Below are 25,612 nucleotides of genomic sequence, written 5' to 3' on the forward strand. Positions count from 1 at the left end.
GGGGAGTGAAAAGAGGGCTCAGGGCAGAACTGGTTTAATATAGTCACCCCTCCTTTACGAACATTCCTATTACTTGCTATTGAAGAAGAGCTAAGCAGACACTGTTGGCTGGACCACCTACTGTTCATTCCTAATCCCGTTCTAGAAGCTAGAAAACCAGATCCTCACCTTCCCAGCCTTCCTGACAGCAAAGGGTGGCCATAATGCCAAATTCTGCTGGCTTTGTCCTTTATCTTTCTTTACCACCTTAACATGGATGTGATGTCTGGAGATGTGGCAGCCATCTTGCAACCATGAAGACAAAAAGCCAACATGCTATGGATGGCAAAGCAGACAGAAAGAACCTAAGTCCTTGACGGCATCGATGAGCTACCAAGCCCATCTTGAAATATCCTATTAAGCAAGTCAAAATGCCCTGCAGGGTCAAGCTGGATGTTCTGTTACTTGCAAATGAAAGAATTCCTAATACAGGCTCCTTAGAATAATTTATACCCATTCTTTTTCTTTTTTTTTCTTTTTTTGCCATTACTGAACACTTTTTCCTAATAAAGAAGAAGAAACAAATTCCTGACTCAAAATCTATGCCGCAACACTCAACACTTACTCCTCCGTTTGGGCCTCTCTTGGAGGAGGAAGACATCCTAGCTAGTAGGACCAAGGGTTAGCAACCCACAGCAAAGGCTTCCTTCTTCTGTCCATGGTCATATTCGTACTCACCGCTGTCTTCTCTGGAGGTGATATCTATGGGTAAATTCTACAATCCTGCGTGAAAGTATCTCCCCAATGTGATTAAAACTGTGGCTGGTGGGACACTGAATAACTGACTTAGGAATTACTCAGAAAAGTACAGATAGAGAGAGGGAAAGAGACAGAGCAACAGCAAAGATCTGTCAGCCCCATCAGTTCTTGCTGTGGCCAGCCATTTTCCGCCACCTGTCCTGGAAAGCAGAAAGGCAGAAAGCTGGGACGTGGTGTGAGAAGGAACCAGCAGCCTCAGAGAGAAGCCAAAATGAGAGAGGCGGAGAGGGCACTGCCTCCTGGGTTCCCTCCAGTGCTGCGTTTCCATCTCCTTCTGAGGCTGAGCCCCGTCCTGCCCAGCATCCTCCCAATAAATTCCCGTTATCTTTTAAGACAATCAGACTGGGTTACCACTGCTGGCAAATGAAAGAGCTGTGATCTTTAGAGCAAGCTTTCATCAATCAGGAGGTACCAGAAATTTGGTGCAGGTCAGGGAATATGTCAGAAGGTGAAGAAAACATTTTGCCGGCGGCTTTGTCTAGGTAAACCAGCCAAATGAGTAAAAAAGCTAACAAACCAACAGCAAACTCAAATTATCTGTGAAAATTCGGAGTAGCAAAGACATTGGCTAATTCTTTTGCTAAATGAACTAAAACGATACTCTTCCTTGATGCTCTTTCTTTGCCTGCATCTGTGGCATGTAAAATGCTCTCTCCCTTGTCCAATTTTGCAATCCAATAGTTATAAATCTTACACAGCCACAGCCACTGCATTAACATTTATTTAGAGATTTGCAGTTTACAGAGTGTCTCTGCTGTAGGTAACTCGTGGAATGGCAGTTGGTGGTGGGATGAAGAGGAAAGACAGTAAGATGCACCGGGAGCCATGTTCGTACCAGAACAACCTGCAGTAAGAACATGGTTGATGGGGCCAAGAATTTACTTTTGATTTACGTCAAGTATATCAGACTTTCCCTCCCCGGATTGGGAATTGCGACCCAGAGACCTCCATGCACTCTTCAGGGTTTATGTAAACTTCGGGCTGCGACGTGGCCATCTTTTACCATGCGAAGAGAAAAGCAGGCAACATCAGGGGCAAGTGTGTGGCGCGGGTCCCAGCGGGAGAGAAACAGCAGACACAAAGCTCGCAGGCTGGAGCATGCGAGCTGTGTTCAGGGAGCAGAAAGGAAGCCGGGGACGGTGGAGATGGTAGGAGATGGGGTGGACGGAGCCTGCGAAGTCTGGTCCACACATGATAAGGAGGGTGAGTATGTATTCTAAGTGGCAAGAGGAAACCATCACAGGAGAGGATGGTTAAGCAGGAAAATGACAGGATCAGTTTCCTTTCCGAGAAGTTGGCTCTGACTGCTGGGTAGACAAGGCTTGGACAAGGCAGGGGGACAGTCAGGAGGCAGTCCTTGCTTTGGCAGAGGTGGTGGTGCTTGGGTGGGGTGGGGAAGGAAGGAGCAAGGACCCACTCAGTTCATTTCTCTATAAAACGGGGATTGAAAGGTCCTCTTGTCGTCTTGGGGATGATGAAGGGTAGCCGAGCTAATGCACGATAAGGGTTTGGTACATAGTAAGTTCTCATTAAGTGGCAGTTATTATTATCATTATTCCCCTAATAATAAGAGACCCTCACTAAGCTGATATGCTAGGGTAGGAAACAAAGTAGTAGTAAAAATAAAGTGCTAGGACTGAGACAGACAATAGAGGGCGCTGTGGCAAGCCATGTGCCCCTTACCCCGCTTTGAAAGAACGCAGCGCACAGAATCAAGGATTCCGTTTTTGGTTCTGCTTTCTGGCCCGCTCGCCATCCTTCTGTCTGAATTTCTGTTTGTCCCTCTGCCAGACTTCTTCCTCTTCCACTTCCTTCAGACAAGAGATTTTTGAGACCTTTTCCGGAATAACTACCCTATTTTTATTCCTGTAAAATTAGTCCTCTCCTGGGAGGAAGGAGTCTCCTCCGGGAGTCTGGGGTCCTTCCGCTGCCCCGGAGAGATGCTGCAGCCTCGGCCGGCTCAGGATGCAGACCCAAGCAGGGCCGGGTACCAGGTGAGACCCGCAGGAGGGCGATGGGCGCCCGGAGTCCTGAACCTCGTCTCCGGGGTCCCAGCCCAGTCACCACTGCCTCCACCCGATTCTTTCTTCCGTTTGTAGAGAAAATAGGTTCTTGTCCATCCCCTTCCAAATCTGTGGGCTGGAATCGGGGGCTGGGAGGTGGTCTCTGGTGAGGAAGGGAAGAGGGAGGCAGTGTCTCAAGGTAGAAATAGCCATTCTTTGTCGACACTCCTTTGTGCCACAGACTTTAAGTTTAATTTTTAAAAATTTGAGCATGTTTAGGTAATATGTCTATGCAGTCCCGCCCCCAAAAATAGGATAATCAGTAAATACCCACCTTGTCCTGAGATATACTATGCATTTGCAAACGTATACATATTCTTGTTCTTTCTTTACTTAAATGGTAGTTTACCTGATGCACTTCTGCACCTTGTTTTCCCACTTAATTATTCACTTAATTATACACGTATATATAGAACTTTCTGTCTACGTATAGAGCTATATAATAGCTGTACATATGTGCCAAAATTTATTTAACCAGCCTCTCAGCTGTGGAGATTCAGGCTGCTCTCAGTTTTTGCTATTCTAAACAACGCTGCAAGGAACATCCTGGTACAAATGTCATTGTTTGCGCAGCAAACTTTAAAATTTTTATTTGAAAATTTTGTATTTTATATGAATATTTGTAGTTGAATTGATCATGCCTTTGGCTTCTGGGTTTGGGTCCAGCTTAGTAACGCCTTCCTCTCTCTGACACTTAAAAACAAAACACCTGTTTTTAGTACGTTCATGGTTTTGCTTTTTACGTCTATATCTTTGTTTGGCTTTTCGTTTGTGTAAGTGTGAGGTTGGCATCCAGATTAGGTTTTTTACCCCCAGATGCTCTGCCAGGCCCTTGAGGCGATTACTCTCACCACAGCCCAGAGATCTAGTACCATATCTCTGTTTTACAGATGAGAAAACAGAGGCTCAGAGAGGTTGAGGCATGTGGCTCAGCTCACTCAGGGAATAATAGGAAACTAGGTTCTAACTGGAAACCCAGTGACCCTGCCCTTAACTACAATAAAAATAGCATTTATTTTGAACCAGGCAATTGCTTTTTTTAAAAAAAATATAATCTTTCTATTTTGGAGTAGTTTTAGAGTTGCAGGAAATTTTGAAAATAGTACAGAGTGTTCCCATACACCCAGGCTCAGTTCCTCTGATTATTATCATCTTACATCCGTATAGTACGTTTCTCACGGCGGTTGAACCGATGTTGACACATTATTGTGTCTAAAGTCCATACTTTACTCAGATTTGCTTAGTTGTCACTTTTTTCTGTTCCATATCCCCATCCAGCTGCCACATCGCACTCGTCATCATGTCCCCTTAGGCTGCTCTTGGCTGTGACAGTTTCTTGGACTTTTCATGTTTTTGGTGATCTTGACAGCTTTGTGGAGCTGTGTACCTGGTAAACATCCCTCGCTCGGGGTTTGTCTGATGTTTTTCTTGTGATTAGACTGGGGTTATGGATTCGGGGAGAAAGACCCCACAGAGAAAGTGTCATTCTCATCACATCCCATCGAGGGTGCACGCCATCCACAGGACTCATCATTGTGGATGTTGACCTTGATCCTCCATCTGAGGAAGTGTTTGTCCCGTGTTATCCAGGTAAAGTTACTTGCCCCCAGCCCCATAGTGTCCTCTTTGGAAGGAAGTCACTGTGTGCAGCCCACACTGAAAGAGTGGGGAGTCGTGTTACCAAATCAGGTTCATTTTCCCCCTTGCAGGAAAAGCGAATCACCAAAACGACGAGTTTGCAGCAGAGAAAGGGTTTATTCACGAGGCAGCCCAGCGAGGAGACGGGAGAGCAAATCTCAAATCTGCCTCCTCGAAAAATGGGGATTTGGGACATTTATGGGCTAAAGGGGTAGGGTGGTCTGAAGTGTGGAGCTGGATGATTGGAGGGGAGGAGGAGTCAAGTAATCAATGATCTGCGTGCGCAAGCGTAGGCAAGCCACGTGGCTCTTCACAGGACGCACGTTCACAAAATCGTGTTAGCATGATCTGAGGGGGGAGTTTTCGGTTCCCTGAGGTCAGGAGGTCACCTATGGGACACCCGCAGAGGCCCACTTGCTGGGTTGGTGGTCTCTCCCTGCCTAAACCGGACAGGGGTCGACTCTTAGTTTCTGAAAAACAGCTCAAGCATCTGTTACCATGGGGACCCCAGCATCAGGTATGTTTTCTGCAGGAACCTAGTGCGAGCCGGATAATATATTGCCCCAGCAGCACAGCTAACAATGGGTGGAAGGATAACAAAGCTACAATTAATAACTGCCTAAAAAACTTTAGTCACTGGCTACCTAATCGTTAATGGCTAACTGCCCACCGGTTTTAATTATGCTCCACCTCCTTGAAGCATCTATATGAATTATTTGGAATTCTTCTGTGCAGGAGATTTATCAGACTTCCCCATTTAGTATTTACTTTGGCAATTACTTGCATAATAAACAAATATATGTACTATTTAATTATTTGGCATCTATATTTAGCAATTACTTTTAACTTCATGTTTTGAACTGTGCATGGATCAGTGTATAGCAATGGGACGTGCATACGGTGCAAAAGGTATGACAAACACATCATACAGTGAAAATCCTTCCCGGCACCGTTTTCATCCAGCCTCCCACTCGAAGGCTATCTCATACCTCTGCAAACATGCACAGATATTCTTTTTATTCCTTTTTGGGCCCGAATGCTAACTTGTTGGATACACTCGTGTGGCGTCTGGGTTATTTTTATTAGACACTTGCATTTAGTAAGACATCTGGGAGGGCGCGCCTTATCCCGGCCGCCGGGTGGAGCCTTCCTGGGGCTCTCGGGCTCTCCAGCCGGCTGTGCCATCGCCGCTCCGGGACGCAGCGGGGCGCGCCGACGCACCCCGCTGCGGCCCATCCCTGCCGCCCCGCCCGGTGGTCCAGCGGCGGCGGGCGTGGGAAGGGCCGCCCGGCCGCCCCGCCCCGGCCTCTGTGACGTCGGCGCCGGAACCTGGGATCCCGGCTCCGGGAGGGAAGGCCGGGCGGCGGCGGTGGCCTCGGCGGGGCGCGCGGCGCAGCCATGAGCGAGTCCAGTGCCAGTGCGCTCCCGGCCGGCAGGCGCGGCAGGCAGCCCTTCGTGCACCAAGGTAGGCGGCGGGCCCGTGCTCCGGGGGCCCCAGCTCCTTCCCTACCGCCCTGCGCCGGGTCCCCTGGCTTTGGGGAAAGTGATCTTTCTTATTCCTGCTCTCCTTCCGCCCGCCCATCCTCATCCAATTGAGAGGGCACATGCCCTACCTAAAGGAGCACTAGAATGGGAGTCCCGACCGTAGTGGGTTTGCCTTCCCATTACCGGCCGAGGGATCCCGGTCTCTAAATAACTTTATCTGTTAAATGGAGAGATCCTGGGATCCCTGCCAGCCGTGACATTCCGGTACCAGGTGCCAGCCTCCCAAACATTTCAGCCTTTCCAATTAGGCAGACTTGGAACTGTATTCTGCCTCGGCTGTTTAGTGCTGTGTGGTCTTTGGTAAGTGGCCTGCCTTCTCTGAGCCTCAGCTTATTCAGCAGGAAAATGGGAATAGGATGTTGGTGGGATTCCCTGAGAGAAAAATGTGTGAAGTGCCTCTCACGGTACGTGGAAAGGCACAATGAATGGTAGCCGGGCAAGTGTAATATTTTTTTCTTAGGTGAAAGTTACAGTGAAGTGTACAGCTTTGTGAATTTTTGCATAAATGTGGACAACCACCACCCAGTCAAGTGGGAAAAGTTGCCAGCAGCCGGGCGGGCTTCTCTGTAGCATTTGTAGCTTAATTTGCCCCTAAAAAAAAAAGATGAGAGCCTGCTGTGAGCTTTATCCGCAGCGTTTTCTCTATTTCAGTTTGAGAATAGCGATCTTGTTACAGAGACTTAGGCGCCCTTCTGATTGCATTGTTCTCCATGTTCAGAAGAAGAAAAGACATCTGGAGAGACCCAGACTCGGAGAACCTGCTCGGGAATCAGAAGTGAGCCCAGGCTGGTGCTGATGCTTTTCCAGCCCCTTAGGAATACTGCTGGCATCCTCTGCATTTCAGCCTTTCGCTAAGAGCCATTCAAGTATTTTCTAGCCGGTGTTTACTTCTCTTCCCTTATTCTAGCGCAGTCTGTCACATGTAGGGTGCCAGCCCCGGTTTCCCCTACAGAAGGCATGACAGTCATCTTTCTTGGATCTTTGTAGGGGTTTGAGGGAACTCCCTAAGCGTCTTTCTATGACTGTCCTAGCTGGTCCCTGTGACAAAAAGTCTCCCCTGTCCCTTGGCCAGATGATGTTTTACGACCTGGTCCCCACTGGCTTGGGTGGGAGCTCAGAAGGGACCACGTTTGTAACTGTGTAGTCCTTTTGAAGCCGTGACCCGCTGTGTGGGCGTCATGGGAAGACAGCTGGAGGGAGGCAGGAGACAAAGGGCGGCTGGTTTACAGAATGGAAAAGGCATGTCCTCTTACATGATAACAGATCACACTGCTCTCCTTCTTAATTAAGACTCTCCAGTGGCTTCCCACTGCTCTGGGAGTAAACTCCAGGCTTTTCTATGGTAGCCAACAGGGCCTGGTGATGGAACCCCAGCTGCTCTCTCCCTCATCACCTATGGCCCTCCCTTAGCCTGTCCTGCTCCAGCTACACTGACTGCCTTCCCATTCCTCCATCCTGTCAAGGTCGTTTCTGCCTCAGGGCCTTTGCATCTGCTCTTCTCTTTGATCTTCATGTGGCAGCCTCTTCCTCCTGTCAGGTCTCTGCTCAAATGTCACCGCAGAGAGGCAGACCTCTGGAGCCATCTTGTCGGAAGAAGTGCCCCCATCTCTCTCCCCCTGACCTTGCTCGTGCCTTCAAAGCACTTTCTGCCATCTGAAGTCACCTGGTTTGACTGTTTCCTTGTTCGTTAGCTGACTCGCCTTCTAGAATGTGGGTGCCAGGAAGAGCAGGGGCTTTGTCTTGTTCCCCTTAGGACCCAGAACAGTGTCTGGCACATGGTAGACACTAAATATGTGTTGAGTGAATGAATGAGTGAATTAATGAAATGTCCTGCAGCCACACTGGCAGCTATGGTGTAGAGGTTGTCAGTCTAGACTTCTGATTCCCAGAAGCAAATCCTCATTTCCCCATTTACTGGTTTTGTCTTTGAGGAAGCTTGGTGCCTCCCTTTCCCTATGGAGATAATGATAGTGCCTGCTTCAGGGGCTCATTATGAGGATTAAAGAGTTAATTTACATACAGAACTTAGTAAGTGCTTGTATTCGTTATCTCCGCTGTGTAACAAATTACCCCAAACTTAGTGTCTGAGAGCAATAATAATCACTTCTCTCAGTTTCTGTAGCTCAGGAATTTGCAAGTGACCAGTCTGGGTGGTTCTGGCTCGGGGTCTCTTATGAGGACTCAGTCACGGTGTCAGCCAGGGATGCAGTCATCCGAAGGCTTGCCTGGGGCTGGAGGATGCCCTCCAAGGTGACTTGCTCACATGGATGGCGTTGACACTGGCTGTTGGCAAGAGGCCTCAGTTCCTCTCCAGGGGGCCTCCCAGACGGCAGCTTGAGTGTCCTTGGGACATGGCGGCTGGCTTGCCTTGAGCAGATGATCCAAGAGAGAGCAAGACAGAAGCCGTAGTGTCCTTTATGATCTGGTCTGGGAAGTCACACAGGTTGGCCCTGCTCAGTGTGGGGGGGCCTAGATAAGCGCTTGAATGTCAGGATATTGCTGGGAGAGGACCACTGGGGTGTCCTGGTGCCTGGCTGCCATGTGCCATGCATATGTTCACCGTTGTTGTTCGTGTCGCTGCCTCCCCTGCTGGAGGAGCTCCAGCGGGCCAGGGGCTGGGTGGCTCACCACGGCATCCCCATGCTCAGCACAGTGCTGGGTGCATAGTAGGCCTTCAGTGCATATCAGGTGAGTGGACGCCCGTCACGATTTGGCTGCTGTTTGAGTGCCCAGATTCCCCTACACCTGCCAGATGGTCTCCACGCTGCTTCCTGAGCCTGCAAAGCCCCTCGGTTCCCTCTACCCTGGGCACCATTCCCTTACTTCCTTACAAGGCATACTCCTCTTCTTTCAATCTAGTGTCACTTCCTCCCAGAAGCCTTCCCTAACTACCTCCCTTCCCAAAGGCTGGACTATGTGTCCCTTCTCTGTGCCCGCCCAGCCCGCTGGCCTCACCCTGTCAAAGTATTCATTGAACTATATTCTTTTTTTTTTTTTCTGAGGAAGATTAGCCCTGAGCTAACATCTGCCTCCAATCCTCCTCTTTTTGCTGAGGAAGACTGGCCCTGAGCTAACATCCATGCCCATCTTCCTCTACTTTATATGTGGGACACCTGCCACAACAAAGCTTGCCAAGCGGTGCCACGTCTGCACCTGGGATCCGAACCGGCGAACCCGGGGCCACCAAAGTGGAATGTGTGCACTTAACCGCTGTGCCACCAGGCTGGCCCTGAACTGTATTCTAGATTTTCTCCAGTTGGATTGTTTTTAAGACCAGGAATTTTGGAATGGAACAGACCAGGGTTCAGACACTGACTTGCCATCTCATAAGTGGTGTGGCCTTGAGCAAGCTACTTCCTTTTCTGAGCCTCAGTTTCCCCATCTGTAAAGTGGGGGTTCTGATAGGAGTAGAGGCTGGAAGGCCACCTTGTCCCAGGGCTCCTGGAGAGTATTGTCACTCTGAGCCGGCCCCTGTCAACCTCCCCAGCCTCCCCACAGGTCCAGCCACCTGCCAGTCCCTCCCAGCGTTTCCTTCCTCGGGTCTTCACAGCCGCTGTTGCCTCTGCCTGGCACACCCTTCACTCTGCTCCTCTGCGGCCAGCTTCTCACGATTCTGGTCTCAGCTTGAGTGCCACCTCCTCCAAGAGGCAAAGACCCCACTCTATCTCAAGTCCCCCCAGAGACGTTTCCTCCCCCTCAGCCCCTCAGCCCCGTGATGGGGTGTTCTGTGTTTGTTGAATGGAATGACTCTTCGTGGCTTTTCCCCTTTGCCAAATGTTTGCAATATTCCGGCCACTCAGTATATCACCCCCGGTCATCTTCAACCAGCTTGCACGCAGCGGCTTTTTTCTTATTGAGATATAATTCACATAACAAAACCCACCGTTTGAAAGCATACAGTTCAGCAACATTCAGCACATTCACAATGCTGTGCGACCATCACGTCTATCTAGTTCTGAAACATTTTCATCACCTCGGAAGGAAACCTTGCACCCAGTGAGCAGTGACCCCATTTCCCCTCCTGCCAGCCCCGGGCAGCCACCAGTCAGCATTTTGTCTTAGGGACTTGCCTATTTGGGCATCCCATTTTGATGGAATCAGACAGTAAGTGATGTTTTGTGGCTGGCTTCCTTCCCTGAGCGTGAGGAATGTTTTCGCAGCTCGTCTGTGCTGTAGCCGGTGTCAGTATTCTGTTCCTTTTTGTGGCTGAGTAATGTTCCATGGTATGGATGTACCACGGTTGGTTTATCCCTTCATCCATGGTGGACGCTTGGGTTGTTTCCGCCTTTTGGCTCTTAGGAGAAACATTCAGTTACAAGTTCTCATTGGAACATCCGTTTTCAGTTCTTTGGCGCGTACACCTAGGGACGCAATTGCTGGATGATATGGTAATTCCATGTCTAAATTTCTGAAGAATGGCCAACTGCAGGGACTCTCGACCCTTCTGTGGGGAGTGACTGTGACCGTTACCCCATTGTTTGGTGGGGGAACCGAAGTGACGTGACCGAGATGGTGATGTGATCACAGAATCAAAACCTGGGTTCTGGCTGCAGGGCCACTGGCCCCCCGTCGCCACCTCAGGGGACCCCGCTCTCTCGAGGGGACCGGGCAAAGCCGGACGTGACTGCGTTTGGACTGACCCCACTTGCCAGAGGGGCAGGGGAGCCCTGGAAGGGGAAAGTGATAAAACGAAACAGCCCCTTTAGACGCCTCTGTGAAGGAGATTGGAACTGGTTTTCCTTTTTTTTTTAAGATAAATGAAGAGAACCTCTGGCGGCAGGTTGTATGGAGCCTGCCTGGCCTAGGTGTGAATCCCATCCCAACTTGGCCACTTCTCAGCTGTGTGCCTTCAGCAAGTCCTGTTCCCTCTCTGAGCCTCAGTTTTCTCATCTGTAAAATGGGGACGATAATCCTGTCCCATTCTTCTGCGGTCACTGAGAGGATTTAACGAGATGAGCACATCAAAGACTTAGTGCCATGCCTGGAAGGCGCTGAGCAGTCAAATGGTAGCTGTTAGTGTTATGATGATTATTATTATTTGGGCCCTCTCTACCCCAAATATAAAATTCCATGGCTGCGTGTGCTGTGTGCCTGTACTTTCTGGAAATATGCTATTAGATATGTATATAGTTAACTATTCTTTGGTCAGTTTCAGTGCAACACGTTGTATTAAACTTGAAGACAACCATTCGACCTGCAGTATTTATTTGTCCTCCTTACCTGCCAGGCCTGTTCGTCCCCGTCACTCATCACCTTGAAGCTTTCCCAGGAGGGAGGGATCCATGCACCGCGGGCTGGACGGCGCGGGGCTGCAGGGGCTCCCGGTGAGCCAGCCGGCTGCCGGAGTTATTTTCTCCCCTCTGACTTGGACAGGCCAAGCTCTGCCCAGCAACTCAGGCCCCATTTGGCCCAAAGGCCCTCCGCGGCTTATTTTATTTTTGTTTTTTTTAGGAAGTGAAGAATTGAGAGAGATAAAAGAAGGAAATGACTTGTCGGTGTTGTAACCTTTGTTGCAATCTGGGTGCTTTTTAAAGGAGCATTGTTTGGGTGTGGGACCACCCAGACCTCCTGCTGGCACCCGCCTCCTTAGGCCAGGAGGAGGAGGCGGAGGAAGAGGAAGAGGAAATGCCCCGGAGCCATGACCAGCGCCAGGCCTGGGCTGGGGTCTAGTGGTGAAAGAGGCGGGCAAGGGACCAGCTTTCACGAAGCTTCTCGTCCAGCAGGGGAGCCACTCACTAAACAGGTCGAGAGGAAGATTGCAACTAAGCCCGACTGCATGACTGCGGAGGAGGGAATAGGCAGGGAGGGAGGAGGGGCCCCGCTCAGCTGGGGCCGTCAGCAAGGCCCCTCTGAGGAGGGGACTGATGAGCCCAGGCAAGGGGCTGTCAGGGAGCCAGTGCAGGTGACTGTGATGTGCAGAGGGAGGGGACGGGAAGAGCCAAGGGCTGGAGGTGGGAATGACTGGGTGTGTTTGAGGAGGCCTCAGGCTGGAGCTCAGAGGAGGAGTAGGAGGTGGGACGAGGTCAGGCTCCGGCAGGCCCGGCTCAGCTGTGTGATTTTGGCCTCCGGTGTGTATGTAACTTTCTTGAACTCCTCACGGCAACTTAATGAAGTAGGTGCCCTTTGCCCATTTTACCCCCGTGGAAACAGACTCTGAGAAGTCGCTTGACAAGCTCCTGAGACAGAAGGACCTTGATGTCGTGAATCTGGAGCCAGCGGGTCCATGTATCCGTTTGACAAATGTTTAAGGAGCACCTGTTGTGTGCCAAGCCCCGTGCTGGTCGCCAGGGGGGTCCGAGAGAATAAGACGTGCTGAGGTCTCTGCTCTCAGGGTTCAGACCTTGCCTCAGCCTTGAGCAAAGTTCTCATCTTCTTGAACTTTCCATAGTGCAAGATGAGGGTAATGCATAAGAAGGAACCACAGAATAAACAAATTATGAAGATAACGGGAGATACGTATGTAAAGGTTTTGGCATAATCGTGGTGTGTGCTCAAGGCTCAGGAGAGGCCACTTATTATGCTTCCAGGAATGCTGGAAATCATTTTTGGAGAAGTCCTGGCCAGGGAAGATAAACACTCCACACAGGGAGTAGCTTGGTCTGTCACAAGAAGATCCCCCACAGCAGATATAAAATCTTCCTGTACATTTCGTTCATCAGTAAATAACCAGAGTCACAGCCTGAGAGTGAACAGCACAATGTGCCAGGCGCGGCCCTACGCTGGGGGTCTGCAGACTACAGCCCACAGGCCCAGTTTGGGCCGCCACCTCTTTTTTGTAAATTAAGTTTTATTGGAACACGGTCAGCGAGCCCTGGGGGTCTAGTGGTTAAGATTCGGCCCGCTCACCATTGTGGCCCAGGTTCGTTTCCCGGTCAAGGAGCCACACCGCTGTCTGTCGGTTGTCATACTGTGGCGGCTGCGTGTTGCTGTGATGCTGAAAGCTATGCCACCGGTATTTCACATACCAGCAGGGTCACCCACAGTGGACGGGTTTCAGCGGAGCTTCCAGACTAAGATAGATAGACTAGAAGAAGGACCTGGCCACCCACTTCCAGAAAAACTGGCCGTGAAAACCCTGTGAAGAGCAGCAGGGCACTGTCTGATGTAGCGCCAGCAGGTGAGAGGACGGTGCAGAAAGACTGGGCAGGGTTCCGCTCTGCTGTCCACGGGGTCCTGGGAGTCAGAATTGACTCGGCAGCAGTAACAGCAGCAACAAAGAACACAGTCACGTGCATTCATTTGTGGATTGTGGCTGCTTTTCTGCTACAACTGCAGAGTTGAATCGTTGTGACAGAGACCATGTGGTAAATAGCAAGTATTTACTGTGTGGTTCTTTACAGAAAAGGTTTGCTGACCTCTTTTCTAGGCGCTTTCCGTATCATAGCCATCTCATCCTCAGGATGGCTGTGCGAGGTGGGAGCGCCTATCCCCATTTTACAGCTGGGAAAACTGAGGCACAGAATGGTCAGGAAACCTGCCGGGTCGCACAGGTGGCGGGTGGAGCTGGGGTGTGAATCCGTGCAGCGGGCTTTGGCAGCTGTGTTCTTAACCACTCCGTCGTGTAGCCTCCTCAGACTCAGTCCCAGTCATTGCTCCCGACAGCCCCCCGACAGCCCACCGGGGGCTCTGCCGGCCTGAAAAGCAGGAGACCTGGGTTCTGGGCTCAGTGTGGCTCTGATTACCCAGTTAGTCACTGCTGCTGCAGGATGTTTGCTCATCTGTCCTAAAGCCTTGGACCCGCCAGTCCCCAGGCCCCACCCAGGTGCCAGGTAGGTGACTCATGTGTGTCCTCCCAGCCCTGCAGTTCTGAAGTCTGGCCGCCGGAAGAGGCTCCCAGGCCCCGGCCCCTCCCCTCTTGGACTAGGCTCTGGGCTCCTGTAAATGAGACCCGTCCGCATGGTCCAATTCAGTAGCCTCCTGCCACATGGGGTGATGGCAATGTAAATTGAAGAAAGTCTGATAAAATTCAAAATTCACTTCCTCACTCTCACCAGCCACCTTTCAGTTGCTCCATAGCAATTGGACCGTGCAGATAGAGAACATCCCCACCCTTGCAGAAGGACAGGGCAGCCTGACACATGATGCCCTGGCATGGGACCTGGCCATGCCGACCTGCGCAGCTCACGGACGGAAATAGCCACGGGCTGGCCAGAGAGATCCTGTTAAATCTGAGTCAGAGTATGTCATTCCTCTGCTCAAAACTTCTCCTCGTTCCCACTTGACTCAAGTAAAAGCCACAGTCAGCGACGTGGCCCACAGGCCCTGTGAGGTCTGGCCTGTTTTCCCCCTACCTTCCTACCCCGTCACTCTCTTGCTGCTGACTCTCCTCCAGCCACGCTGGCCTCCCTCCTGTTCCTCGAGCTGGCTGGGCACGGTCCTGCCTCAGGGCCTTTGTACTTGCTCTTCTCCCAGAAAGCTCTGAGGCTCTTTTCCTCCTTTCCTTCAGGCTTTGCTCAAACCTACCCCTGCCGTATTTTTCCCCACACACATCACTATCTGAAATACATTATTCTTACTTATTTCTCATCTGTCTCCTCCAGCTAGAACGGAAGTCTCATGAAGGCAGGGGAATTTCTGTGTGGTATTCAAGGCCGTGTTCCAGTCCGAGAATAATGCTTGGCGCATAGCAGTTGCTTAGTGAATGTTTTTGAGTGACCGAGGATCTGAGTGAATGAGTCAATGGCCGGGGGGGGCAGCCTTTCCAGGAATTAGGGCAATGATAAGGCCCTGGCCTCTGACGCTTGGTGGGGATGTCATAGCGGCTTCAGCTATATCCGCTGGACTCTGAGCCCCTGGATAAGACCCTTTGCTAGCTATGAGCACTAATTACCGTGATGCCCCGCCTCCGGTTAGCATCCAAAATAAAAACAATGTCAAACCATAGACTATGAGTAGAAAGGACTTATAAAAATTCTGAAATCGATGTCTACTCTGCCTTATTGGCGATGCCAAACTGGGCGTGCTCGTGCCACTCGATCATTTCTTGAGAAATAGCAGCCAAGCACGCTTCTCATGGAGCTGGTTTGTAAAGGAAATAGAAAGAAAGGAATTTCTTCCTGAAACAGGAAGAATGTCATAGACGGCCAATAACTCAGTATTTTTTGCCAGCTTTTATTTTTCCCCTTTAAAATTTTTTTCCATTGTGGAAAAAATATATCACCCGTATAGACAAGACTCATACTAAATGTTTAAGTTCCTTAAATCTTTTTCTCATTTTTTGGTGCCCCTGCTTTGCCGATGTGCTGAGCACATGCTTTCCTCTACCTGGTGGGTGATCCACTGTTAGGCATATTCCCAGCATCCAGTGCATTCGTTCATTCATTTGTTTTTTCATTCATGCCACCATTATTTATTGAGTGTCCACCATGTGTCAGGTTCTGTGCTAGACCCTGGGGACTCAGTGATGAAGGAGAGAGATGGGGTCCCTGCCCTCATGGAGCTTACAGTCTAATGGGAGGGAGGGAGAGAGGGTCAGAGACAACACACAAGTAAACAGGGCGGAGGATGGAATGGTGACAGGGATGGGTGCAGTGGGGTGGGTGCTCATCGAGGTAGGGAGCAAGGCTGCAAACCTTCATCCTGCCCAGCCTCCAGCCCTGCATGCCATGCAGAGAGGGGCTCCATGCAGGCGGTCGGACAGAACCGATTCCCACAGCAGCTGGCGAGATGCCTGGACCAGATGACCCAGAAGGTCCTGGAGTTTCCATGATTCTGTGAGTAGGAAATGAACCCAGCGCCAAATACGGTTTGGCTAGGTTCTTGGCAAGCCGGTGAGGGAGGCCGGTCGTGGTTATAGTGCCACTTAGATCGCAGTTGGCCTGTGTCCCCCTCCTGGGAGTGTTTGTACCCGTTGGTAGGTTTTGGTGTCCTGTGGAAAGAGCTGCCGAGAAAGTGGGGATCTAAGGATGCTCTCCAGATGTGTCTGCCTCTGCCCATTCATTCTTCGATTGGAGGGCTTTCTGTGAGCAAGATGCTGCTCTAAGCCTCGGAGAGACTAACCTTGTCCTTAACCTGGAGGAATACCAGATACCAGGCAAGAGGTTATGCCCGCCCCGGCCCCTACACCTCCCGCGGTTCCCTAGTCATCGTCCCACCTAAATAATCTCATTGCTGGAATCCAACTCTGGTGGCCAACCAGTCCTAAGCATCCTAGATGGAGGCACCTCGAGATCTGAAATGCGCCCCCGTCTCCCGTGCTGGTGCTCAGCAAGCAGCCCACACGCTGACCACAGGACTCAGGTGGCCGTGCCAAAGACACTTTCAGCTGGACCAGCTCGGGAGACTGTCTGACAATAACTATCACGAGACATCCTTATTCTCTAAGGATGACAACACCGAGGCCGGGAGACGTGATGCAACCTGCTTTTCTAAGAAGCTGTAGAACCAGGCGTCTCTCTTGACGTCCAACCCTTGGGCCAGCTGCCATCTCTCTGTGCCTCAGTTTCCCTGTCGAAAAGCCAGGGCAGTGAAGCCTTCTCGGCTGGCCTCTGCCCGTTGGCGTGAGAACTCAGGCGATGTCATGCTTTGAAAAGTGTGTGGTCGGAAATGAAAACAGTCGGAGGTGGATCGTAGTTATAAAAATACTGATGCCTGCGTTCAAAAGCATGGTTGTGATTTTGTTTTTATAATTTGAAGATAGAGAACTTCCTAAGAATATCTGGAAAAGGAAAACTCCTTCCTCTTCAAGAATGGCCGTTTGGGAAATACAGGTTTCCACCAGGGGCCGTGGTTGGGAAATGTGCATAGGACGTATTCTTGCTGTGGAATGGATGCAAGAGCAATCAGATCAGTACTTTAATTGGTATGGCATTTTAGCGTTCGTGGAGCGCTTTCCACGGCTCATTGAATCGTTCTGTGGTGTTGGCTGCAGGCTTGGCATCTGAAAAACCTGCGATTGGTTCTTAGTTCTAACACTTACTGGCTGTGTGAGTGGACAAAGTGCCTGAATTTTCTTCATCTGTCAAATGGGTGGTTCTATTCAAAGGGGTGTGGGGATGCTTGTGGAGCACCTTGAATATCCTGGTGCAAAGCGAGTGCTAGTGCACCCTAGCCAGTATTGTTGATGCTGTTTGTAACTCTGGCCTCGTGATTCTGTGGATGGGTCCACGGTCTTGTATCCCCGTTCCCGAGATGAGAAACATGTGACTCAGAGACAGCCTTTGTCCTGCCTGGAGTGGCCTGGCTAGTGGGTGACAGGCCATCCGGGGCTCCAGCTCCAGCCCGGTGCCTGACCCCAGGGTTGCTGAATATTCAGTAGGTCGCCGCTGCTCCATATTCAAAGGCCTTTGTTTGTGGTTAACAGCAGCTCTTTGTTGCTCTCCCGAGGGAGACGTGGCCTCCAGCCAGGGCTGCGACCCTCTCGCCTTCAGACCCCCGCCACCCGCCCCCATCTTTGCTTTAGGGAGCCACCCTTACTACTGGAAGTGTGTCACATCCTCAGGGCGTGCTGGGGCAGGGGAATGGAAGGTCGAGGGAGGTTCGTGGGCCTGCCCTTGGCCTGTGGCGGGGCTCCAGGCGCGTGTCTGTGTGTCATCTGCTGTGGGACAGCTGTTCCATTGTGTCCGGACCTGCCCATCAGAGAGGCGAAGACTGCAGATCTGCCCCAGCAAACAGCGGCTCGGAGCAGGGCGTGGGCTGGTGCCGCCTGCCCGGCGCCCCCTCGTCCTGTTAGCTGTAAGCTCGTCGGTGGAGCCCGCTGTGTGTGGCACCGTGCTGGGCGTTTGTACTATATGATCGCCTTTAATGCTCATAAGCCGCCCCTGTGCTGGGTCCCATCCTGAGCTTCAGCCTCTAGAATGATCCTTTAAAGCGGTCCAGCTCGGAGCCCTCAGTGGCCTCCCATCGGCCACGTCCACAGGTCCTGGTACAGCCCATGCAGTCTGGCTTGGGCCGGCCCCAGCCACCTCTGTGCCCTCCGCTTTTCCATTCACCCTGTCCCAGTTACCCGTTGTTGCTCAGCAAACTCCCCTGAACGTGCTGGCTGAAGCCCTTTTCTTGTTTCTGCTGATTCTGTGCATCAGGAAGTCCGCAGGGCGCGGGAGGCAGTTTGCTCTGCTTTGTGTCCTGTCTGCTGGGGCCGGAGTGTCCTTAATGTGGCGGTGCCCGGTGAGGATGACCTGGAGCGCTGGGGACTGGCTGCACTGACTCACTGGGGCCCTAAGCCTGGGACCTTGGTTCTCACTGTCAGCCGGTTCCTAGGTCGTCATCCCTGGAAGCTTGGGGGTTCTTCCTCTCCACGTGGTTGTCCCCATGATGCGGGGTCGGTGAGCCGAGGAGTCGAAAGAAAGATTTCTTAGACTCTCAAGATCTGGCAGTAGTGCTCTTTTATTTAGAGAATAGAGATAGAGTAGCATGGGGACAGGACCCATGGGCAGTCAGAGCTTCTGCTGCTGCCCCGAACTGAGGGTTAGGGCCAAATTTAAGGCATAGGTATGTGAGTTATCTCTTTATTAGTGCCCGTTTGTTCTGGCCATTTGGCGGTCCCACAACTTTTAGATAAGAATCAAACCGGATTGAGTAAATGGCAGAAGTCACCACTTGAATTTTATCCTCGGCTAAAGATAAAAGGAGGATTTGTCGGGGGGAGGGTCAGTTACATGAGGTTGCCAGACAGTTTCCAGAGATAAGGCCATCCCCCCTTCCTCCTGGCTCAGAGAGGGAGGCATCTTCACAGATAGAGGTTTCCCTTAGAAATGTAAATGTTTCCCAACAAGGGGCAAACAAATTCCAGAGAGGGAGGCATGGAGATTTCCTTTACAAATGCAATTGTCTCTGATCAAAGGGCAAACAAATTCCACTCCTTGGAGCCTGCTTCTTATCTGTAGTTTTAAAAGTAACCAGCCTAAAAATCCTCATCATAAACCATTTTAAAATTAAGCAGCCTAAAAATCCCCATCACCCACAGCATAGCTAGACTTCTTAAACGGCAGCCCTGGGCTCCCAAGAGCACAAAAGTGGAAGCTTCCAGGCCCTTGTAAGGCTTGGATCTGGAATTAGCAGAGTGTCACTCCTGTTGCCACCTTTGGGTAAAGCAAGTCACAGATCCAGCCTGGATTCAAGGGGAGGGGACCAGAGAAGGCTAGTGTGGTTCACTGGGGGCCATCAATAAAAGAGCCCACCAGGCTCCCATTCATTCACTCTTTTCCAGCCACAGAGGCCTCTATGTTCTTCCTCAAACATGCCGTGCAGCCCCTGCCTCAGGGCCTTTGCACTTGCTATTTCCCTCTCCCAGGATGCTCTTCCCCAAATATCCACAGGGCTCATGCCCTCCCTTTATTCAGCCTCAGCTTAATGCTACCATACCTGCCTCCACCTTGTGAAAAACAGTGCACCTTGCCCATCAACTCTGTCCCCTTCCCCCACCCTGTTGTTTTATTGCCCTTATCACCTCAGGGCATACTGTTTATTGCCTATTTATCGTCTGACCTTCCCCTGCCCCACCTTGGAATGTAAGTGCCCTGTGACTGGGGCGTTTGCTTTGTTCACTGTGGTATCCCTAGCTCCAGATCTGGCACACAGTAGATGCATTTGTTGAATGAATATTTGAGATGAGGAAACTGAAGCTCAGAGAGCTGAAGTAACTTTCCCAAAGATACACAGCTGATAATCGACAGAGCCAGGATTCAAACCAAAGCAATTTAGCATCTAACAGCCATAGAAGCTTTGCTGCCTGTGGGGTAATTGCTTAGGTAATTATGGCTGCCTCCTACCTCCTCTCCCTGTGTCCTGTCTCCACTCGGGGTGGTCTTCCCATGAATGAAATCGGATCAGGAATAAAACCCATCATGAATGTGGTATCCCTCACCTTCAACGGAAAGCCCTCATTTCTTAGACTGCTGCGCAAGGCCGGCAGAACTGGGCCTCCAGCTGGGGCCTGATGTGTACGATGTGGGCTCGGCGAGCCGAGGAGTCAAAAGAAAGATTTCTTGGACTCTCACGGTCTGGCAGTAGTGCTCCTTTATTCAGAGAATAGCATAGCTGCAGTGGGTTGAGGGCAGGGCTAAATTTATAAGGCATGGATATGTGAGTTATTTCTTTACAAGACAAAGGAAAGATTATGTAAAAAAAAGTCATTAAAATGGTATCAGTGTAGGTGGGGTCTGGTTATTTGTGGTCCTATAACTTCAGATAAGAATCAGATGGGATCAGGTCAGGATGTCTTATGATTCCCAGAGGATGGTATAGATCCATACGTAGGGCAGGTCACCTTGGACTTCTCTCCTTGGGGCAGGGGCAGCCTTGATCCTCATCAAGTATGGATTTTTGAGTCAGGCAGACCTGGTTCTATTTCCAGCATCCTTACTCACAGGCTCTCTAAGCATGGGCGAATTAGGAATGTCATCCATCCCTCCACCTACCCATCCACCCACCCACCCACCCATCCATGCATCTACCCTCCCACCCACCCACCCACCCATCCATGCATCTACCCTCCCACCCATCCACCCACCCATCCACCCATCCATGCATCTACCCTCCCACCCACCCATCCATCCACCCACCCATCCACCCATCCACCCACCCATCCACCCATCCAATATGTATTTATTGACTCCTGTTCTGAGCAAAGGACGTTCCTAGGTCCTGGGTTGCAATGGGGAGGAAATCATTGCAGTTCCTGCCCTCTGAGAACTTATTGTCTACTGGGGGAGACAGACGTAACAGATATGTTTTTCCGGATTGTGTAAGTGCTGTGAAGGACTTGTGGGGCGTGGGCTAATGTGTAACAAGTCCCCTGTAATAGTGCGGTGAGGCACGGACTTTCCCGAGGAAGTGACATTTGAGGAGGAGATATTATGATAAAGAGGTGGGTGGGGCAGGCTCATTCCAGGCAGAGGGAACAGCTATGCAAAGGCTCCAAGGATGAGGGAACGCGGCCCATTTTAGAGTCTAAATGATCCTAAGGAATGTACGGTCAGAGGGCAGAGAGCCTGAGGTGCTGGAGGGTGGGCAGGAGCTGGAGCATGCAGGGCTGTGAGGGCCTGGGCAAGGGTGTGGGGAGCCCGTCACTGACTTTATTTTGTCATCTGTAAAATGGAGATAATAATGGGACCTACCTTGGTGTGTGAGAGCATCTGTGGGCAGCTGGGCGACTGCTGGCTGTAGGCTGGTCTGGGATGGTCTCAGCTCGGCGGTCATCTCTGCTCCACGTGGTTTCATCCTCTGGCAGGTTGGCTTAGGTTTGTTCACATGGCTGCAGCCGGGGTCCAGAGAGATGCAGAAGCCAGTAAGGCTTGAAACTGGCATGATATCACTTCCGCTGCATTCTGTTGGTCCAGGAAGATCACAGGGCTAGTCCAGACCCCATGAGTGCGTGTGAGGTTCTTCGCACAGGGCCTGGTGCACAGGAAACGCTATTCTTGTTGTCGCTGATGGTCTTATCGCTCTGCATTTGCATAGCACTTTATGCTTTTCCAAGTTTTATCCCATACATCATTGTACCCATGAGGATAGTTGGGGCAAATATTACTAGCCCCATTTGACAAATGAAGAACAGAGTTAGGTAACTGCCTAAGGTCACACAGTTAGCTAGTGGCCACAGCGAAACCCTAGGCCCCAGATATCATGTAACTTAAAGTGTATTTGCAAGTACATCTGCTGAAAATGAATCCGTTTGCAGATGCTTTCCTCCTCCTGAGCATCATCCTGTAAATAAAATAATTCAGATACAAATGCTTTGGTCAGTGACCTAGGCTAGGAATTGTCTGCAAGGTTTTGATATGGCCTCTGAGATCGAAATCTCCCATACAAGTTTTGATTTTTGGCTCCCAAGCTCCCAGGGTGAATGATGGTTTTCTTCTTTCTTACGCAGACAGCCTCTCTTTGGACTCCAGTTACTTTTCTTCTCCTCCTATGAATTTCCTTCAAGAATTACCAAGCTACCGGTCCATCGCACGCAAGAGGACGACCATCCTTTCCCGAGACAAGCAAAGTGACACATTGCTGAAGCCGACAGACTCCTACAGCTCCCAGCTGGAGGGCGGAATCACTGAAAACCTCAATAGCCAGTCCATTCGAAAGTATGCACTGAACATCTCTGAGAAACGCAGACTAAGGTCCGTTCAATAGCCGTCTGGAAGGCATATGATGTATGTTTTGGGCAGAGGTGTTTCAGGCATGGAATGTATTTCCTGACGAGTTCACGTAATTAAAAGATTATTACTTAGGGTAAGCTAAGCTGCTGTGACAAAGTGACCCAAATATGGAATAGCTCAATATGTTAGAAGTTTATTTCTTACTCACGTAAAAGTCCTGGGTTCAGGTCGAGGGGGAACTTTCCAGTCATTTAGGGACCCAGGCTCCTTCTATCTTGTGGCTCGGCAGCCCCCAAAGCCTCATTGTTGTCTGCAGTCACTCCCTGTTTCTGCCTCCCCCCAGCCCTTACCAACCTCTGATCTACTCTCTCTCTCTATGGATTTGCCATTCTGGATGTTTCATACACAGTCACGCACCGCCTAACAACATCTTGGTCAACAGCAGGCTGCATATATGATGGTGGTCCCGTAAGATTAGTACCATAGTGCCCAGGTGTGTAGTACGCTATGCCATCTAGGTTTGTGTAAGTGCCCTCTATGATGTTTGTCTAATGACAGAATCCCTAATGACACATTTCTCAGGATGTATCCCCGTCATTAAGCAACACGTGGCTGAACATGGAATCCTCTAATGCTTGACCTTTTGTGTCTGGCTCCTCTCACTTAGCATAATGTTTTCAAGGTTCATTCGAGTTGTAGCATGTGTCAGAACATCATTCCTTGTTACAGGTGAGTAATATCCCGTTGAATGGAAACACCTCGTTGTGTTTATCCAGTCGTCCGTTGATGGACATTTGGGTTGTTTCCACCTTTTGGCTGTTGTGAATAATGCTGCTCTGAACATTCATTTACAAGGTTTTCATTGAGACCCTGTTTTCAATTCTTTTGGCGTATCTACCTAGGAGTGGAGTTGCTGGGTCCTATGGTACTTCTAGGTTTAACTTTTTGAGGCATGGCCAAACTTCTCCCCAGCAGCCGTGCCATTTTGCCTTCCCACCAGCGGCGTGAGGGTCCAGGTTTTCCACATCCTCTCAGCTGGGGTTCGGTTTGATGCCAAGGCTTGGCGATGCTGCCGTTGTCATTGTCTTGCTCGTTTTTTTGTGCAGGGACATTCAGGAGACCCAAATGAAGTATTTATCTGAGTGGGACCAGTGGAAACGGTACAGCAGCAACTCTTGGAAGAGGTTCGTAGAGAAGGCTCGGGAGATGACCTCCCACCTGGAGCTGTGGCGGGAGGACATTCGCAGCATTGAAGGTACCACACACCCCACGCTCTGCGCGTTCTCCTCCGCAGCACTCCTCCGTGCCTGGGGAACGAGGACCGCTTCGTTTTCCCTAACCTCTAGCTGAAATCCAGCAGTTCCTTCCACGATGAGTGGAGCAACAGCACAGTTAGGATTAGCAGAACCTGTGTGTGTCTTTGTCACCAGGAAAATCACAGATGTTTTTCTGTCCCTTCCAGTTGTAGGAGTTATCTTGGAATGCCCACCACTACTTTAAAATTACAGCTGTTACCCAATCTGCCACCAGATCTTGTTATTTAATGGGCTAATGAAGATGCTCGTGTATGAATCTTTCACGAATTTAGTTTTTAATATTTTGAGAATCATAGGTCCATTTGTATTTTGTGCATTTAAAAACATTATCCTGGAGCTGACTTCGTGGCACAGTGGTTAAGTTCATGCGCTCTGCTTGAGCGGCCCGGGGTTCGAAGGTTCGAATCCTGAGCGTGGACCTAGCACCACTCGTCAAGCCACGCTTAAAGGCTCATTTAAGCCACGCGTAAAATGGAGGAAGATGGGCACAGATGTTAGCTCAGCAACAATCTTCCTCAAGCAAAAAGAGGAAGATTGGCAATAGGTAGTAGCTCAGGGCCAATCTTCCTCACCAGAAAAAAACAAAATAAAACAAAATGTTATTCCAAGATGGGTTTCGTTAGGCTTCACCAGCACCCGTGGCCCTGAAAATACTGAGAATCCCCACTTGTGCATAATGGTGAGAATGGGGGTGCACTGTTGCATTAGTCAGCTCGAGCTGCTCTAACAAAATACAATAGACTGAGTGGCTTACACAGCAGACATTTATTTTCTTACCTTCTGGAGATTGGAAGTTCAAGGTCAGCCCACCTTCTCCCTGGGTCCTCGTGTGACCTCTTCTTTGTGTGCACGTCAAGGGAGAGGATGGAGAGCGCATGTCCTGGGGCCTCTTCCCACAGGGGCATTCCCCCCGCCCCCAGGACCTTATTTAAACCTTCTCACCTCCTGAAGGCCCATTTCCAAATACTGTCACCTGGGGGTTTAGGGCTCCAACAGATGAAGCTGGGGAGGAACACAATTCAGTCCATAGCAAGTATGCCCAAACCGGAAGTTGTGCCAACATATAAAATTAGAAAAAAAAACCATTTAAACATTTGGGTGACATAGCAGAACCAGGGGAAGACGCGTCTTAGGGTTACGTAGTTTCTGCCATAAAGCAAAATAGTTTACAAGCATCTCCTCAAAACTGCTTAAATGGAAATTTTGTAAAGTTTGTAAGGAATGTGGCAGAATAAATGGGAGAAATTCTTGTCCCCAGTATTACTATTTTAAGACCTGTGAAATGCCATTGGTAATCTGTTCCGTGAACTACCTTTTTCTGTTGTTGTTTTCTTAGGAGAATATGAACATAATGTCCAGGGGATTTCATAGGCTCACTTAAAACTTAACCATCCGGGACTTCTTCTTTTGAGACCTAAGTGTAACGTCACGTTTGGAGCAAAATAATAGGAGCCTTCCCTTTACTGAGTCTTTACCATGAGTAGGCATTGAGTTAAACATTTTACTTATATTATCTCAGATAGCCTTTCATATAGGCATTTATCATTTGCATGGCTCAGAGAGGTTAATATACTTGCCCAAGTTCACTCAGCTAGGATGAGGCAGACCCGGGATTTGAGCCCGGCCAGTCAGGCTTCAGAGCCCAAGGTTTTAGCCGCCGCGGCCAACTTTCCCTCTTATTAAGTGGTGGCCTCTCTGGAGATTTTCATTCAGCACGTGGCTTGTGTGTTGGAGAATGGTTTCTCTCTGGGGAACTGGGATCTTGATTCTCTCTTCAGTGGCTCCACTCCTGTGTTTTCTTGGCTGGCCAGGTACTCCTCTGGCAGGAAGTGAAGATGGAATCATCAAGCTCCTTGCTCTGGCCGGGTTTCTGGGTTTAGAGAGAAGCTAAGACTGTGGGTCTCTTATATCTTCAGTCTCAGATGAGTTCTTTGACCCCATCAAGAGCAAGCAGACACCATCACTCTTCAGCGTGCTTTCTGTCTGTCCTTAGGAATTTAATCATTATCTGGTGGAAAGCTGGTTTTTTTTTTCTTTGCAAATCCATTAAGGTAATTCACCACATTAACAGAATAAAGAGGAAAAATTGTATGATCATTCCAACGGCTGCAGAAAAAGTATCGATAAGATTCACTTCTCATAGCGGATAAGAAATAGATGGGAACTTTTTTAATCTGGCGAAAAATGTCTATAAAAATTCTTCAGCAAGCATCATACT

The 25,612-nt window shown here is 50.1% G+C and overlaps 1 protein-coding gene across 17 annotated transcripts in view; it reads left to right on the forward strand.

The window, feature by feature from the left end:
- Positions 1 to 2,470: 2,470 nt before the first annotated feature.
- Positions 2,471 to 25,612, forward strand: part of TMC7 (transmembrane channel like 7) — a 54,269-nt gene continuing 31,127 nt past the window's right edge. For 5 of the 17 annotated variants that reach the window (XR_011524451.1, XR_011524450.1, XR_011524452.1 and 2 more), the window contains exons 1-3: positions 5,808 to 5,964; positions 21,856 to 22,099; positions 23,185 to 23,333. Coding sequence is in view for 8 of the 17 variants with exons in the window: in XM_070566627.1 (XP_070422728.1) it covers positions 5,898 to 5,964; positions 21,856 to 22,099; positions 23,185 to 23,333 (460 nt within the window). In the remaining 9 variants the exon portion in view is untranslated. Of the gene's footprint in view, positions 2,793 to 5,723; positions 5,965 to 11,495; positions 11,788 to 21,855; positions 22,100 to 23,184; positions 23,334 to 25,612 lie in introns of those variants that run through there. The other 12 variants (XR_011524454.1, XR_011524455.1, XM_070566622.1 and 9 more) reach the window with 7 other exon arrangements.

Source organism: Equus przewalskii, chromosome 12 (assembly GCF_037783145.1).
Source record: "Equus przewalskii isolate Varuska chromosome 12, EquPr2, whole genome shotgun sequence".
Taxonomy (NCBI): Eukaryota; Metazoa; Chordata; class Mammalia; order Perissodactyla; family Equidae; genus Equus; species Equus przewalskii.